This window comes from Cyrtonyx montezumae, unplaced genomic scaffold, assembly GCF_038088225.1.
Source record: "Cyrtonyx montezumae isolate F1298 unplaced genomic scaffold, pur_monq_1.0 scaffold_29, whole genome shotgun sequence".
Taxonomy (NCBI): domain Eukaryota; kingdom Metazoa; phylum Chordata; class Aves; order Galliformes; family Odontophoridae; genus Cyrtonyx; species Cyrtonyx montezumae.
In genome coordinates, this window is record NW_027072033.1 from 9,329,656 (window position 1) to 9,347,175 (window position 17,520).

General features: G+C 35.4%; 1 protein-coding gene across 1 annotated transcript in view; it reads right to left on the bottom strand.

The window, feature by feature from the left end:
- Positions 1–17,520, bottom strand: part of SLC27A6 (solute carrier family 27 member 6) — a 37,236-nt gene that overhangs the window by 8,734 nt on the left and 10,982 nt on the right. Inside the window, exons 4-5 of the mRNA XM_065740665.1 lie at positions 17,030–17,154; positions 4,261–4,455 (exon numbers count right to left, since the gene is read on the bottom strand). Of these exons, the coding sequence (XP_065596737.1) occupies positions 4,261–4,455; positions 17,030–17,154 (320 nt within the window). The remainder of the gene's footprint in view (positions 1–4,260; positions 4,456–17,029; positions 17,155–17,520) is intronic.

Sequence of the window (17,520 nt, forward strand, 5' to 3'; positions counted from 1 at the left end):
CAAGAGTCTGCATCATTCTATCTGTGCATCCATAACTGTAATCATTCAACATATTGAATGCAACAAATTACTGGAAGGCAATTTGGAATCTTATACGCATAGTGACCAATTCCTCAGAAACATTCAATAGAAACAACTAAAAGCTTTGGAGTCCAAGAATAAGTAAAAGTAGATTAAACGTTTAGTTGGCTATCTTCTTCTAGCAGTAAAGTGAATGTTCAGTTTATTCAGCGTATATATACACCGTAGTAACATTTTCAAGCAATCCCTCATATAAAGTGTATACTGTATAATAATGAATAAGTAGAAACATGAGCATTGCCTTGGGTTAGCATCTCATACACAGTGGCATCCTGGGTGTCTGGCAATAGCTATGCTGTTTACATGTTTCTAAGCATTAATTGTGTCCTCCATATTTTTCTAAGAAGAGTGTAGAACCCCAATATTCATCCCATCACCACCACTACTTGGCAGGTAATGACAGAAGACTTACTTTTCCTCATTTGGAGTACTCAGTTTGCCTTCTACAGCTGTAATCTTTGTCTGCCTCTCACCTTTAGAAACTGTCTTGTTTCCCTTAGATACAATGGAAATGACATCACATCAGTTCAGTTTTTCTCCATTAAAAACACTATACCTGGAATTTACCTGACATTATTACAGCTATGAATTTGTAAATTATGGATATACTTTTATAATACATTTAGTTCATTCTGACTGTGCAACTATGCCAATAGACGCAACAAAATTCTTTCCAACTTCATATCACATGAGAGAACCAGAAAAAAGGTTGATCTCCTTTACATATTGGTGGATATACAGTAATCGTCATTCAAACTAAGAAAAACAAACACAACAGTTACACTTCAGAATGGATTGTCAAATAACCTACAACCTGTAATACATATTTATAAGCAACAAAAGCCTGAAATAGGTCATCACTAACTTATGTCATTACAGTACAGAGTGAGTTTGTGTCATGATACTTGTTTGCAGAGTAATCAAAAACACATATAAAAGTAAAGAAACTTCATTATTTAAATATTAAAATAAAAAAGCCTATGTTATGCTGTGTTCATGATTGTGTCTTTCTCTCTGCCTCTCCTTGACTTTTCTGCAACTACACTTAACGTGAACCTTTGCCCATGTTAACACTGCTCTACTTTAGCAGACGTGAGCTAGCTGCTCCTGAAAATTAGTGTGTTACAAAGAAGACTGAACAAGCTGTTCCAGAAGGACTGCACAGGCTACAAGAGCAAAGTTCCCATAATAATATACTAGGAAACTCTTAATTTGACACATCTAAGTATTGTAATTAAACAAACAAAAAAAAGGGGTCATGTGCCATTTTGCTCTGCTAGCAGAAATTCTTTTAAAGAGACTGAGTACATCATGCTACTATAAATGCCCTAGAACAAAGCAAACTGGTTCTGAAAATGCCTGATGGTGCTTTGGAGAAGTCTTTGAGATCTCCTCAATTAGTAAGATAATCCTGGCTGAACTGTTACCATATAATAGCAGTCATATAAATTACCTAACAGCTACACATACCATGTCCACGTAAGTAAGGTGAGGTTTTTTGTCTCCACACTGAATCTGGTTTTCAGGGGTAACCTTAATTCTTCTCAAACTCTACAGACAAGTAATGTCAAATTAATACACATTGGTGGAAGAACTGGTAGCCGGTATACCTCAGATCTCTGTGAAGAATGGTAATAGCTAAATATTGAGCCTGCTGATAAACGATATGCTTTAGTTACTTACAACATACAAAGAAACAACAGAAATAACTGAAGCCTTACGTTTAAGGCAAAAGAGAGTATTGAAAATGACAGAATATACACTGATTTCAAGTCAAGCCAAATGCAATGAACGGCTTTTTCTCATTCATATAATCTCTTATTATCTTTCTGTTTATGTACCGAGTAAGTGGACAATCCCTAATTATCTTAGCAGATTATGTTGATGTTTCTATAGACTATACCAGTTTGAACTTGGAGCAGTGCACAAAGTAATGTAAAGGTACCTAGTGGAATCAAGTATTTAGTTTTGGCTGCATTTATTTATTTTTAATTCCAGTTTGCAAAAGGTAATTTTTTCCTGATATGCACTAATTGTCTTATATTTTAAATGTTATTATTAAAGAGTAACATGCATGCTTCATGTGCAAAAAAATATATATTAATATATACAATATATTATATAGTGTTGTTACAGTACGTATACTAGTACTAAAATACTAATCTTCTTTTTGGAAATCAAAAAGCAAATTTTATTAATATATGAATTGCCATTATTAATATATGAAAAAAAGCACACACTAATTGATTAAAAATACAGAAAATAAAGTCAGTAAATAGATAATTTCGAGTCTAGTCTTCTATATGCTGAAACCTACATATGGTACTTCCAGGAGGTTCACTTAAACTGTCAAAAGATATAACATTCTGAAAAGAAACTTACCAAGGTTTTGAGCAAATGTAAAGAATTAAAATGTAAGAATTAAAAAAAAAAAAAAGCTTAGAAGTAATGAAAACACATGGCTTAGAGTCATCTGAGGAAAAATATGTAACATTATCTCTAAGGCTCCTAATTCAGCAACTGCTCCTTACATTCCAGATTCCTGACTCCCTACAGTGGATCTGTCTCATCCTAAGGGTATCTATTAGCACTTGATTTCTGCTGTGTGTAATACAGACAGTGTAATACAATCAGTGATACAGAACACAGAAAATCAGCAGTCTGAATTAGTTCCTAAGCTCTCAGCAGCTCCTGAGAAACACAGTAGCTCCTGCAGTCTTTCTCTGAGTGTTTCCTGGTTGCTCCCTGCAGTGTCCGATTAAACAACAGCTGATGGGTTCCTATCCCTGACACAAAGATACAAGAATTGCTCTGGGCCTTGAACTGTGTGATGCTGTACTGAAGTTGAGTACCATGGAACATACAAGCTATAAACAAACTTGGTCTTTGTCTGAAGTCATCTCACACTGTTAGGTTTCCAAAAACAATTATTACTTCTCTGCAAAAACAGATTGGACATAATGTTTTTCTGTCAGCTTTCTTCAGAAGCACAAATGAGACTTAAAATATATACACAGGTAGGTATTGGTTATATTCTAGGTGATGTGTGTAGTCCTATTTATTTCACAAGTACAAATTTGCATAGATAGCAATATAATATTAAATACCCATTCTCCTTGCTAGAAAGCTTGACTAAGTAATCTTCCATGTTCATAGCTAAAGCTTGAGACAAAGGATATTTACTGACCTCTGTAGCCACTTCAAAAATAGTATTAATAGCATCAAAAGGGCAAAAACAATAAATTTCTTGGTGAAATACTTAAAGGTATATGTGTGAACGTACGCACTGTAAGCTGACCCTTTTCATTATTCTTCATTTACTTGGACAGGTGAAGGAGAAGACAATGTGAATGTTACAAATAACATGTACTGCTCTTCCGCAAGAAACATAACTTTGCCCTTGCTACTAAAATACAAAAGGTAGGCTATTCCATAAGTACTCAACAAAAAAAATTGTCTAGGTTCAGTAATCTACAACAAACAAAGTAAATATAGAAGACATTGTAGGAAAACAGGCATGGAATTTTCGAACTACTGTAATTGATAAGTGCTGTTTGCCATATTTATACAATCATGTTTGCATACGGAATATATTAGCTTTGAAATTTCAGAACAAGGAAGCAGATCACATGCAGTACAGTTAGAGTTATATATAATTATATCTAGTTATAGTATATCCCTTAAAGCTATTGATGTATTACCTTATTACTACCGATTTCAATTTGTGCCAAATAGCTACAGAGTACTACATAATATAAATATAACCTGAAAATGGCTTTCTACATCATCTGTAGATAACTAAATCAGAGTAGAACATCTGCATGTTTACTTCACAGATGCTAAGTTCAAAAGTACTGAAACAAACCTAACTTCCTTTTTTGTCTCTTAATGTAGTAGAGATTTGATCTAGATATTCAGAACCCTACTAAAAACTTTCCTAAGAGTGGAAAGGCATTTATGACTTCTGTGGACTCTAAAAATCTCAGTGTTACTGCTGAAAGTGTACCCCAGTTGGGTGCTAAGCAGTATCAGCAATATTTAGACAGACAAGATTTTACAGTTAATCTTGAAATAACAAAAAACATTTACCTTATACCTCAAGTCCCATGTCCTGTGGTCAAACCAAGAAAAACAATGACTTTCATCGACCTTTTTAGAAAGTAAAATATGAGTAGTCACCTTATAAAAGAAATTGGTGCGTCCAACAGAACCAATTTTTCCTGTGTGGTTCATGAAACAAATGTTTCCTTCAGTAGCACCATAAAACTCACAGATCTTAATAGGACCAAATCTGTCTAAGAATTCTCTCCATACATCATTTCTCACTCCATTTCCAACTGCTAGTCTGACTTTGTGATTTTTCTCTCCATCTTTCTGCAAATTAAAAGAAACAAAAAGCAAAAACATTAAACCACAATATTTTGATAACTACATTTGATTGTTGTACACACACACAAAAAAAGCTGGCATAACTAGCCTGTAGCTACAAGGTAGCAAACCATCAAAAAACAGTAACAAAAACTATTGTCTTGTTGAAGATGCAAATAATTGCCTGAAGAATGGTTAAAATAATTTATAGAAGTGATAACATATCTTTTCCATCTGTTTCCATGCAGTGCAATTAGAAAACTGGGAAAATTACAGAAAGGTAGACGTTGTTACTGACAAGTAATTAAAGTCAGCAGAGATGAATAGAAAAAGGCTGATTAAAAGAAACAGATTCCATACACTTGTAATATCTGTTTCTTCCTACATATTACATATGAATCATTTTCCATACTTTTTTAAGACTTGCAAGGTTTTGTTACTTGGAGTACAGTATATCAGTATAGAGTGTATATATACAGTGATCTTGAATCTTTACTGCTGTCAACTCTCAGGTCTTATGACAAGAAACACTATAATGTGTGTTCAACCAGTTCAGTGAGACTGATTCTATGTATGGACACTTTCCCAATCCATATGATTGTATGCAGCATTTTAAAAATGCAATCAGATTTAACCTGAAGTGCCAGAAAGCAAAAGACCTAACACATGGGGTTTTATTATTTCACTTTTTTTTAAAACAGGACTCCCTTTCCAATCACTGCAAACAGCAATACAGAACACCATACAAATGAGGCAACATGAAATAAATACAGGCACCATTCTGTTAACATATACCCGTAGAACTCTGCTTCACTGCAGTACACTAAAACCATTTATATGCATCACTGTATATGCATACTTATGTATATGTATGAAGCATCTCTATATACATACATGTGCACATATTCTCTTTCCTTTATATGCATATAAATATATATATATGTACATAAATATATGTCCCTATTTTCTTCTCTGTTCCATTCTCCCTTGTCCCTCCCAACTCTAATCCAGGATAAATCAGGTAAATCTTTGGAATGAAAATCCATTTCAGCACCTTTGTTCTAGCATAAAAGCAGAACAAAACATCAATGGGAAGAGATCTGGTCAGCTGACTCTATGTATTTTGCATGTTAAAATCAGAAAAGTTTATACTGAGTATGTATACAATATAAAACTGTACACAAGTCCCAGAGACTTCCTGTTTTGCTGGTCATCTCAGCAGTGGAGGTTCCCTAGTCATCTCACTTTCAGCTTTAGCATAAGGCCTTCAGTTTTGGACGCACTTTCTCTTATTTTATCTAATTTATTTGCCTCAGTTCCTACTATATTGTATTATACTGTATTATTTTTGCATTCTGACATCTTAATTAGTAAATTAGTTTTCCTCCTCAGATCATTGCTGCTGGTTTGTTTTTAGGCCCATCTCCTTACCCTCCCCCTTTTCCCTCTTCCCCTTTCCTGTGTCATGGGTCTGTGGGTCCCCCACCCCGTTAGCCAAGGAACGGGGCCAAACCAGACCACAAAACTGTTGATACATGGACGTGATCTGTAATAAAGTGCCTAAAACTGGCCTAAATATGTAATTTTTAGAGCAATTTGTTTTTTCTACTTTGGATGCAGTATCACAAAGCAACCGTGCAGACTTTCATATATTTGAAGTAATAAGGTGTGTTCCGCATTCAAAGATCAATACTGTCAAGGAACAATAAACATGTATATATATAAATTTTTTTAAAATTTTTTACAGATCTACTTTGAACATTGTCTAAAAAGCCTTTTATTTTCAGAAAAATATCTTCCATCTTTGGAACTTTCCAGTCTGTTCAACTTAAAGCTTTTCAAATTCAGATTTTTTCCTAAGAGTTTCAGTGTTAATCTGAAATTAATTTATCGGTACCTGAACTGCAGTTAGTCCTCACTAACACCATAAATTATTCAAGTGTACTGCCTCTGCTAAGGATTTGAAAAATCACACAACAGATCCTTTGTTCCAAAATGAACAAAAGAGACAAATAAGTATGTATTTATACACACTAATTTAGTGGGTCATTCATTATCCTGGGAACATACTAATTTTCTAAAGTTGATGTTAATAAAAATGTGAGTTAGAGTCTGAATTTATATTTTAGATTCTTAAAAATATTGCTGACATTTTGCGGAAAAGACAGGCTAGGATGAGCGAGAAAATGATGTACACTGCTTTTATTTATTTATTTATTTTTTCAAAAGGACAAGTTCAGCATCATTTATAAGGACAGCTACTTCAGTTCCTTGAGTTCCTCGCATTATTTTGGCCAGTTTTTATCACTGCAGCATGTCTGTTTCTCTAGTAGAAGAGAGATAAAAAGAGATTATTGAATTTCCCAAGTTAGAAGAGACCCAAAAGGACCATCAAGTCCAACTCCTCCTTCCCAGAAGAGCACCCAACCTTCAAACCCTACATGTGAAAGCACTGTCTGAATGCTTCTGGAACTTCAGCAGGTTTGGCAATGTGATCACTGTCCTGCGGAGTCTGTTCCAGTGCCCAGCCATGCTTGGGGTGAAGAACTTTTTTCTAACATGCAACCAGATCCACCCCTGACACAGGTCAATGCCGTTCCTTCAGGTCATAAAAGGTGCTATAGTCAGCACTATACTGGGCTTGCAATATACTGACTACTTCATTTTAGGAAGTATTCTCTTACCCACTGAGCCCTTCAGAAAAATACAGAGAAGTGTCTTAAGTCACCTAAAACTCACTGCAGAAAGCAAGCTTTCTTAAAATAAGGAATAATAATTCAATTATCATTCACAGGTAAGATAAATTTTCTATTAGACTGCATTCCTGCAACTGCAGTACTTGTAATTTAGAAATACTATCACAGTTATAACTATCTGCTTCTGCAGGTGTTTCTGGGGAAAATCATTAAAGCTAGCCTACACTTCAGCAGTTCATCAACTGCAAGATTGGAAACTATACGCAATTCATCTACCAGTAGATGTTTGACAGCTATGAAGAGATGGATTTTAAGTGAGGTACATTTTAAACAGTAAATTCACAGAGCTGTTTTTAATATACTTTTACCTACTCTTTAATATAACTAATACAGAACATTGACTACCTTTACAAATAACTGACTTTCAATTGAAAGTGAACAGTAAATAAAACAGATACAGCCATAACACCTACTTCATGATTAAATCTGTAAATATTTATTTACTACCCAGCTTACGGCCAGACTGTAAATCTGGCAGGCATGCATGTATTGCACAGGCACCACGGCAGAATACTCAAGCAGTAAAGAAAATAAATAAAAATGAAGAAAAAGGAATGTAATTCCAAGATGTTTTAGAAACATAGTTAAGCAATGCCCAATTGGGTATTCTATACACACAAAAATCTGAATAAATATGCAGAAACAGACTATGGCACCAAATAGACATATTTTGAATTTCTACCATATTTGAATGGCATTTCATCTACTAGCTTCATATCACTACAGGACATAGAAGTGTAAGATTAGGAGAGACTTCAAGGTGTCACCTAGTGCACACTTCTACAGGGAGATAAACTCTGCAACCCATAACAACTGAACAAGCTGCAGCTAGTCAGCTTAAAACAGTGCCACAGCTGGTATGCAGTGACTGCATGCATATTCCTGCTCCAGCAGGGCAATTGGACTAGATGATCTTAAAGGTCCCTTCCAATCCCTTACATCTGTGATTCTGGGATTCTGCTGCAAAACTGGAGTACCTAGTAAACATTCCCTTCACTAAGAGCTAAATTTCCTCACAATAACTCATTTACCAAGGGCCTTGCCCTGGCTAGCTGCCACAGACCAGTTCCAATAATGTGTGTTCTGTGATAATTTCATCATGCTTTTCTGCTTTCAATGTGAGTAATACGTCTTGATTGGTGATTGCAAAGATAGTACTTGTAATATGACTTTAGAGTAACAGAATGGGAGAACACTTTCTCAAAGGTTTTGAAGTTATTAATTTTCTTGCATTGTGATTTCATGTCATTATTGAATAACTCAGAAACAGCCTGTATCCATTTTTTTCTAACAGTAAAGGTGAAAATAGAATGCTTTTCTGAAGCATTACCACTGTTCTTAGTTTGCATCCAAACTTTATTTTTTGGTGCATTCAGCCCAGACCTTTGAACCATATACAGAATAGTTGCATACATTATACATGAGCTTCTTTACACACTACTTCTCCATTTTGACTGCTTGTTTATTTGTACAGTGTTTAATTGACAAGTCATGATCTGCCTTATTATATTAAATACCACATAGCTAGGATTCTTCATCTGCCAGTCTTTTCCTCCTTATGTGTTCTTTGTAAACTATGTGGACTATTTACATAACTAAGTTGCTGATTAAGAAAAGACTTTTAAAGGGCCATCAACAGTTTATTAATTGGGTGTGGGAAAGACTCGTGACTGCAGCTATATAAAAACGTACCTAGCAAATGCATTAGAAAAATCCAAGAAGGAAGGTTCATTGTCCTACTTTTATCATTTGTGCTGCAGGAGAAGCTAACTGGAGATAAGGAAAGGTGGCCTAAAATGTTTCCTGTATTATGTGCATGATGAATATGTAAGTAGTATCAGGGCCTGGGAAATGAAAAAAAAAAAAAAGTAAAATATATAATAAAGGCAGACAACACAGGACTTACAGAATGTATATTCACTGTTTATCTGTTGAGCTACTAGCCCTGTTAAAAAGAGATGATCAAATGAGATATGTACTACTGCCATTAAACTTATGCATGTACTAAAATTTCAAGATACATGCTTACATTCACTTTGCAGCAATACCTCATTATAAATTACAACTGGATTTTTGAGTAATGTACATAACCAAAGCTATAAAATAAAGAAAACTTGATAGCTTTTGAACAGAGGCACCATTAGGAATTCTAGGAACAGGATACATCCATTCAGTTCAGGAATTTGTTGTCTGTGATTTAGTTTATCTCAGTCTCACACTTTCATTAATGAGTATCTCGATATTCAAATAAAGGTATGTCCAACCTGTGGCCCACAGGCTGCATGTGGTCCCATGCAGCTAGGAATGCAGTTCCACCTAATTGTAAACTTGCAACATTATTATGTGTTCTTCAGCAGTATTCTGGGGACAGAGACACCTGCAGCTCAGAGCCCCAAACAGCCCGACCTTGAACGTCCCCAGGGACAAGACATCCATCATCTCTCCTGGGCAACCTGTTCTAGTGTTTCAGTACCCTTATCATAAAAACTTTTTTCCTTATATACAATCTAAATTCCCCCCTTTCAGTTTGATATAATTTCCCTTCTTCCTGTTGTACCAGACCTCGACAAAGAGGCTGTCCCCTTCTTTCTTATCACATCACTTTAGATAATAAAAGACTGCTCTCAGGTCTTCCCAGAGCCTTTTCTTCTCCGCGCTGAACAGTTTTAGCTCTTTCAGTCTGTCTTTATAGAACAGTGCAGAGCAGAAGGGCAGGCTCACCTTTCTCGACCTACTGGCCATGTTCCTTTTGATGCAGCCCAGGATACAGTTGGCTTTCTGGGCTTTCATGGCCTTAGGTACTCCAGAGTTGCACAGCACATGCATGCAGTTACTGCATACCAGCTGTGGCACAGTATCTGACAGACTAGCTGCAGCTTGTTCAGTTGCTAGAGGTTGCAGAGTTTATCTCCCAGCAAAATGTGCACTAGGTCACTCCTTGAAATCCCATCCCATATAACCCATCCCTCTAACTCTATGCATTTCATTAATGAAATGCCATTCAAAGTACCTATTGCTTGTGAAGACATGCATTATTAAGCAGATATATAGTTTCTCTTGTTTACCCATTAAGCTTCAGTTTATGTTATTTTTTAAAATAATATAATAAGTTTACATGTTCACTGTGGAAGAAATATCCAGAATACTATTGCACTGCTGACAAATTCCATACTTTTCACTATCTCAAAAAACACTCACAAAGTAAACAGTAATTTGCAGCATGCTTTTAATTAGTTTTGTGATATGAATTTAATTACTTTTTCTGCTTTTCCAACCATGTGGGGCAATTTGAGAATACATGTCAAGATTGTAAAAATCATTATTTTTTTTTTTATTTTTGCAACTCCATTTGCAGTCAACATTAACACACCACCTGCATATTTTCAAATGGAATAAATGCAGTTGTAATTAGATATTCAACTCGAATAAAATTCGATCATGTTTCTTGACTAGATTTGTATTTTAATAAGACAGATTTTACCAAAGAAAAATTTCCCTTGCTTCAGCCTTATTTTCTAGGATGAAACACGGACAGTACTCGTATCTTGAGAACTCACTAAGATTTCTCATCAACCCAGACATCAACACATTATTTACACAAAAGCAAGGTCAACCATCCTACTAGCTTTATGGGTTTCTTGCCCTATGTGACATTTTAATAAAAATGTATTTTTTAAAAAGTCTTGTTACTTGTATACTCGAACTACACTATATATTTTCTATACAGCTCCAGACAATACCTCTTCCCTCAATGGCTGAGGCAAGACAAAAGGTTGGACACAGTGATCTGTTAGGTTTAAATTCGAACAGTTATTTCTTTAGCTCTTCTAAAGGGAATGCCTTCTTTAGATGTACTTTTATTTCCTCAGAATATCTAACGAAGAAAAGTCGCTTTCAACTGCACTTCACCCAGAAATAGGAAGAAGACCATTGTATTTTTGGTGATAGCCCTAAGAGTCCATGTCCCCTTAAGAGCCCATAACTGTACCCTTGTACTGATGAGACCACAGTTTGAATACTGTGTTTGGCTTTGAGGCCCTAGATACAAGGACACTGAATTTCTGTCACATCTTCAGATAAGAGCAACAAAGCTGGTGAAAGGAAATGAAAACAAGACATATGAGGACTGCTGAAGGAACTAGAGTTGTTTGGCCTGGAGAAGAGGAGGCTTCAGGGAGATCTCAGTGCTGTCTACTACTACCTGATTGGCTGAAGTGAGGCAGGTGGTGGTTTCTTTTCTCAGGTAACAAGTGAAAGGATGAAAAGAAATGGTCTCCAGTGGTACCAGATGAGGTTTAAACTAGGTATCAGAAAGAATTTGCTTTCATGGAGATAGCTGTCACACACTGGAACAGGCTGATCAGGGACTATGTGGACTCTCTACTCCTTGAGGTATTTAAGAGACATGTGAGCACAGCAAAAAGGGACATGGTTTAGCAATGGGACTGAGTAAGTCAGGTTGGTGGCTGGACCTGAAGATCTTGAATGTTTATCCCAACCTAAATGATTCTAGTATTTTCTGAATGACTAGTTAAACTACATTAAACCAGCACCAGTTTAAACTGAAAAGATGAATGTCTAAGCAAACAAGCTAGAAAGAAAGGAATTCATCAAACTACAGGACCTCTTTAAGATAGGAGTCACTACATTAGAACCACTACCTGATATCTCTACTAGCCTTCAGTGCTCATTTTGGTATGGAAAACCAGTGCCTAAGGCCAACAGAACTACAGGAGCAACTCCGAAGGCTTTCAGGAATTAAAGCAGAAAACCTTTACCTTTACTCTTGAGAATCAAAAACCAGACACACAGACACTCTGTGGGCAGGCACCAAGAGAAGTAGGCCAGTGCACTTAAACAGCAGAAGGCAAAAGCCAAAAAGGTCAGGATTATAACCTGCTTTTAAATCCCATTTTAAAAATTTGTTAAGATACACAGTTTGTTTTGTTACATCAATTGATGTAATCTCAAGGTGAAAAAATAAAAGCCTACAAATCCTGTATCTAAGCTTCTTCATTTGAACATTTTATTTTTTCTAACTACATTAAGCTTTACTAACTTGTACAAATATTGGTTCAGTTCTTCTTTCAGGCATTGTTAATACTAGTAAATAAGTAACAACTTGAATTAAGAATGCTGCCTGCTTATGACATATGTAACTGCACAAAGACTTTGAAAAAACACAGGCTACTATAAGATTTTATTAGGGAATGGAATATCAAGTAAATCTCATGTTGTAGATAATTGCCTTCTGATTTATTTTTCCTCTTCTGATATCAGTCAAAATTGCTGCCTTCAAAAAAACTTGTGCCCAGTGGACGATGGTGTTTTCCAACCAACATAAACACTGTTCTCACATCTCTTCTCACAACACCTGAGTCAAAAGCAGGAAACTGACTACTGTTTCCTGATCCCAGCAGTGTCAGCTTGCTTGTCTTCCCCTTCAAAAGTACTGTTGTTCTAATGCAGCAGAATTTAAATAAAATAAATCCTTAAGCATCTTTTCTAAAGTCAGTCCAGCTCTTAATCCTATCCAAAGAAAACCTTGGCCAAATTGGTAGTAGAGATTGGCTCGCTTTAGCTTAACAAAATTAAGTCTGAAAGCTTATGTACACAATCTTATGCATTAGAGGTAACCCTAAGGAAGTGCTACTGATGCCAAATGATAACACTGACTCGATATCAAATGGAGATATAACAGGACAGATACATAAAAATACTTATGAACCATAATTTACTGAACTCTGTGAAACAGACTTTGAATACAAGTAGAAGTGAACTCTAGATTTAATACAGAGCTCATGAAGTTCATGCAAAGGACTGTAAATGAAATAATTCATGTCATAGTATACAACAGCTTAGGACAATAAAAAAAAAAAAAGAGGACAAAATGATCAAGAAGACTGACTTCTAATGTACATTCATAAACTATTTCGAGATTCAGGTCTTCTTTAGAGAAAAGCATGAAAGAAATGCTGTGTTACCATTCCCATGTTTCCAAAAGCTTCAGGACTCACTTCCAGGCTCAAGTAAATCATTATTCTAAAATGGAAAAAGATTATTTCTGTTCACCCAATTCCACTCCTGAGGAAAAATTATCCACAGATTAATAGAAAAGTCCTCCAAGGCCTCTTCTTAAAGATGAAATAAGGAGCTATACTGTTTCAGATTTTCTTACTTATTACAGCACTGTAACTAGAGATACTAAGCAATATCAAGCAGCAAGACAAAGTTATTAATTTGCTAAATATTGTCCTTCAAAGGAGAAGGCAAGCTAATATATTTAAAATTTTATATTTTCTATTATACTGGCTGTTACACTTTCAGTGTGACCAAAAAGAGCAGCAAAATAGTTGGGAAGAGAAAAGGCATGAGGATTTTAGAAGTCCAGAAATAGCTATAAGCATAAAATATTGCAAGGCTGTTGTGCTTTTACTTAGAGAAAAAGTTCTTTCTTTTCTAATGTACCAGCGTTGAGGACAACAGGTTACTAAAACAAACCAGATGCAGAACAGATTTCAAAAAATTTCTACTGCAACAAGTGTTCAGGAGCTATTGCAGATGTGAGAAGCACAAAGATGAAATGAGAGAACTCTCAAGGACAACTAAGGTAAGAAACTAGGAGCTACCACAGATGTGCAAAAAGATCTGTTCAAAATCTTTGAAATAAGAAGCGTCATAGAATGGTGGACTCCAACTGTAGACATATAGCATTTATTTAAAATATTAATATTAATGATAAAAATTAAGCACTTGAGACAATTGCTGTGGTTTTAATACATGTTTATTGGAAGGATATTTGAGTATTTGAAACTTGACAACACTTCACAGAACTTTAGCATTTGTATTAGCCAGACCTTTTTCGTGATGCCATTGTATAGTAATGAAACTTGAAAGAGGGATAACAACTTGACAATTTACTTCCCCAAACTGAAAAATAACTATGGATTACATAATATATATAGAATCATTACTCTTACTTGTGTGAACATGTTTCCTTTCCAGTTTAAATGTGACAAATCATTACTACTTTTTTTCCAAGTACAATATAACTAGCTTTCAAACTTGTTCACTTTATTTAAGTGATTTAATTTTTCCACAGAAGAACCATTGGGTTTCTCTTCATCCAGCTAGCAAACAAAAAGTAACCTCCCAGGCTAAAGAATTTAGTTATGTCAGCTCTTGAAAAGCATGTAGATAAATTAACAAACAAAAGGCTTATTTACTGGTGGCATAACTAACCTTATTTACAAAACATAAAACCTCTTCAACTTTACAGTGGTTTGGGAAGGTTTTTAAAGAACTCTTTGTTTTATAGAAGAAGTACACAAACCTGCCATTCTTGCTTTAAGTGCCAGAGCAGGATAAAATGGGTAAAACAAAAGGCTATGTTATGAAAGACAGAAAGGAGGAACAATTAACAACTCAGGTTGTAAGGACAGCAAAAGATGGAGCGCTGAAGATAAGTGGTATGCCTTTGAGGAAAAATGTTGGCTTAACTGGATTTTTTCTCTATGCTATAATTTTTTCTCAATTTTATTATAAAATTCAAAAGAAAGAAGAGAAAAAGGCATCACTACTCTAATTCCACATCACAGCCAGTGATGGTTGCTATGATATTACTCATATTCTCTTTAATCCAAAAATACTGTCTTAGCTAACGCCTGAATGGAGAGTGTGGAGTAGGTCCTATGACTCGAATTCAACATAACTTAAATAAACTTCTGAAAATGTTCAGTAAAAAAAAAGACAAACAACCAATTCTGAACATTGATCACTGGCCAGTACTTAAGATAGAATTGTAAACTCTTCTTCAACTCTAAAACAAGGGCTATTTTTATTCTTTTTCAGTTAATACAACACTACTGATCACTATCCTTTTAAAACATAAAATGAGGGCCTAGATAAAAAAAAGAATTTTCAGATGCATACATTTGAGTTATTAGCACCACTTCCTAAAAGAGGAGCTATTAGAACAAAATTCAGCAAAGAGGAAATAATCATAGAAACATAGAATCTTAGAATCCTTAGAGTTGGAAGAGACCTTTAAAGGTTGCCTGGTCCAAATCCTTTGCAATGAACAGGGACATGCACAGCTAGATCAGCTTGCCCAGGGCCTAAACCAGCCTTGCCTTGGCAGTCTCCAGGGAAAGGGACATCAACCACATCTCTGCGCAACGTGTTCCAGTGCCTCACCTTAAAAGACTTTTTCCTGAAATCCAACCTCTATCTACCCACTTTAAGCTTGAAGACATTTCCCTTTGTTCAGTTATCACAGACCCTGCTAAATAGTTTGTCTCCTCCTTTCCTGCAGCTTCCCTCTAGATACTGAAAGGCCACTATCAGGTTACCACAGAGTCTTCTCTTCTTCAGGCTGAACAGCCCCAGCTCTTTCAGCTTGTCCTTGAAGGAAGGGTGCTCCATTTTTGTGGCCCTACTCTGGATGTGCTCCAATACATCAGTGTCTCTCTTGTACTGAGAACTCCCCATCTGGACACATTACTCCAGGTGAGGCCTCATCAGCACAGAGTAGAGGAGCAAGATCACCTTCCTTGATCTGCTGGCCATGCTTCTTTTGATGTAGCCCAGGACTTGTTTATCTTTCTGGGCTGTGAGGGCACATTGCTGGCTCATGTCCAGCTTCCCATCCAACAGTATCCCAATTAACCACCATGTTTAGCCATTGAGCATTGATAATTATTTGATTACATATTTAAAATATTATAATGCTTATAGTTATATAATAATGCTTTTATATTAATGCTTCTCAGGTAAAGCATATTATAATGCTTTACCTGAAAGGTCATCTGCGATTAAAAATTTAGCATTTGTTACTGAAACAAAATAGGACAACCTGTGGCTCATAAGTGAATAGAACAGTAATTGCCATCATTAAGAAAATGAATTTTACTTAATACCCAACTTTGAATATTTGTTTCATATTCATTTTTACACATACAAACATTTGCTATGAAACAAATTATTTTCTTTATCTGTTTGCATTATTCTACAATAAATCTTGAATTAATGCCAGCTAATTTTATGTACTCAACTTAGCCTAAATTTTCATCTCTCTTTATCATCAAGGAGGAGAGATAGGAAGACACAATAGTTAGACCAAGAATTAATTCAATTAACTAGAGTCAGCTCTGTGTGATATTTACAATGGGTTCAGCACACATTGCACTCAATAACCTGCAGAAAGAACATCAAGGGAAACGAAGTAATTTCAGCTTTGGGTTTATGCAGTGTAAGGGAGGAATGTCACTTTAACAAATTTTGCATTGTTGACTGAAAAAGCATCCTAACTGGAACAAAAGACAGCGTTCTTTGAGCTGCTGATCAGATCAAACCAGTCAAAAATTAGCAAATGTGGTCTATATGGTCTAAATACAAGCAAACCCCAACAAGCCAAAACAGTGATGAAACACAACCTGAAAAATTTTAGACTTCTCAAACATTTATAAGCCAAAAAACCTAAGTTTTGAAAATTCTGAAAGGAATTTCAACAGTCATCCAGGTTTTCTGAAATTAGTCTGTAAAACTTCAATATTTATTCACTAAATGACACTGACTCAATTTTTAATCTCTAAATACTGTAATATTTTCACAATTCAAGCTCTATCTATCTATCTATCTATCTATCTATCTATCTATTTATTTTACAGTCTACATGATCACCAAATATTTCAGGAATCTCATGCAAGAAGAAGGGCAGAGGTACAAGCTGAATACAGCTTTTCTTCCTTTTTAAAATAACCACTGTAAGAACAATAAGTGTGCAAGTTCTTTGACAGATGAATAGCCATCTTTGTTCCACTCACCACTGGTTGGCTGCAAAGGTAGCGGCACAGTTCTCCAATGTACTGGATGACAGTCACATTGTACTTTTTACAGTCACTCCAGAACTGACTAGCTGAGAACTTCTTTCTTAAGACACACGTTGCACCTTAATGGAAACAACAGAAAAGGAAAGCAGTTGTTTTCTGTAAGTAGCAGCTTATCTAGCTGTGTTTGTATCTGCCAATATTTTTATGTTCACCAAAGTACATTTTAATTGTACTGCAGCGTATGATACTTGGTCTGCAACACAATAACATGCTGCACAAACTGTCAAAATATATGCTTCTAAAAGAAAAAAAAATGTAAAAACATTTTTGATGCAAAAACTACATTAATTCTTGTCCAAATATGGTTAGCAAAAGAGGTCTTCCTCTATTACAAGACCCTCATATGTCCTCAAAATACAGAACCATAAAGCTATTCAGAAAACAATACTCATTTGGTTTAATTTCTCTAAAAGCAGTGAAAACAA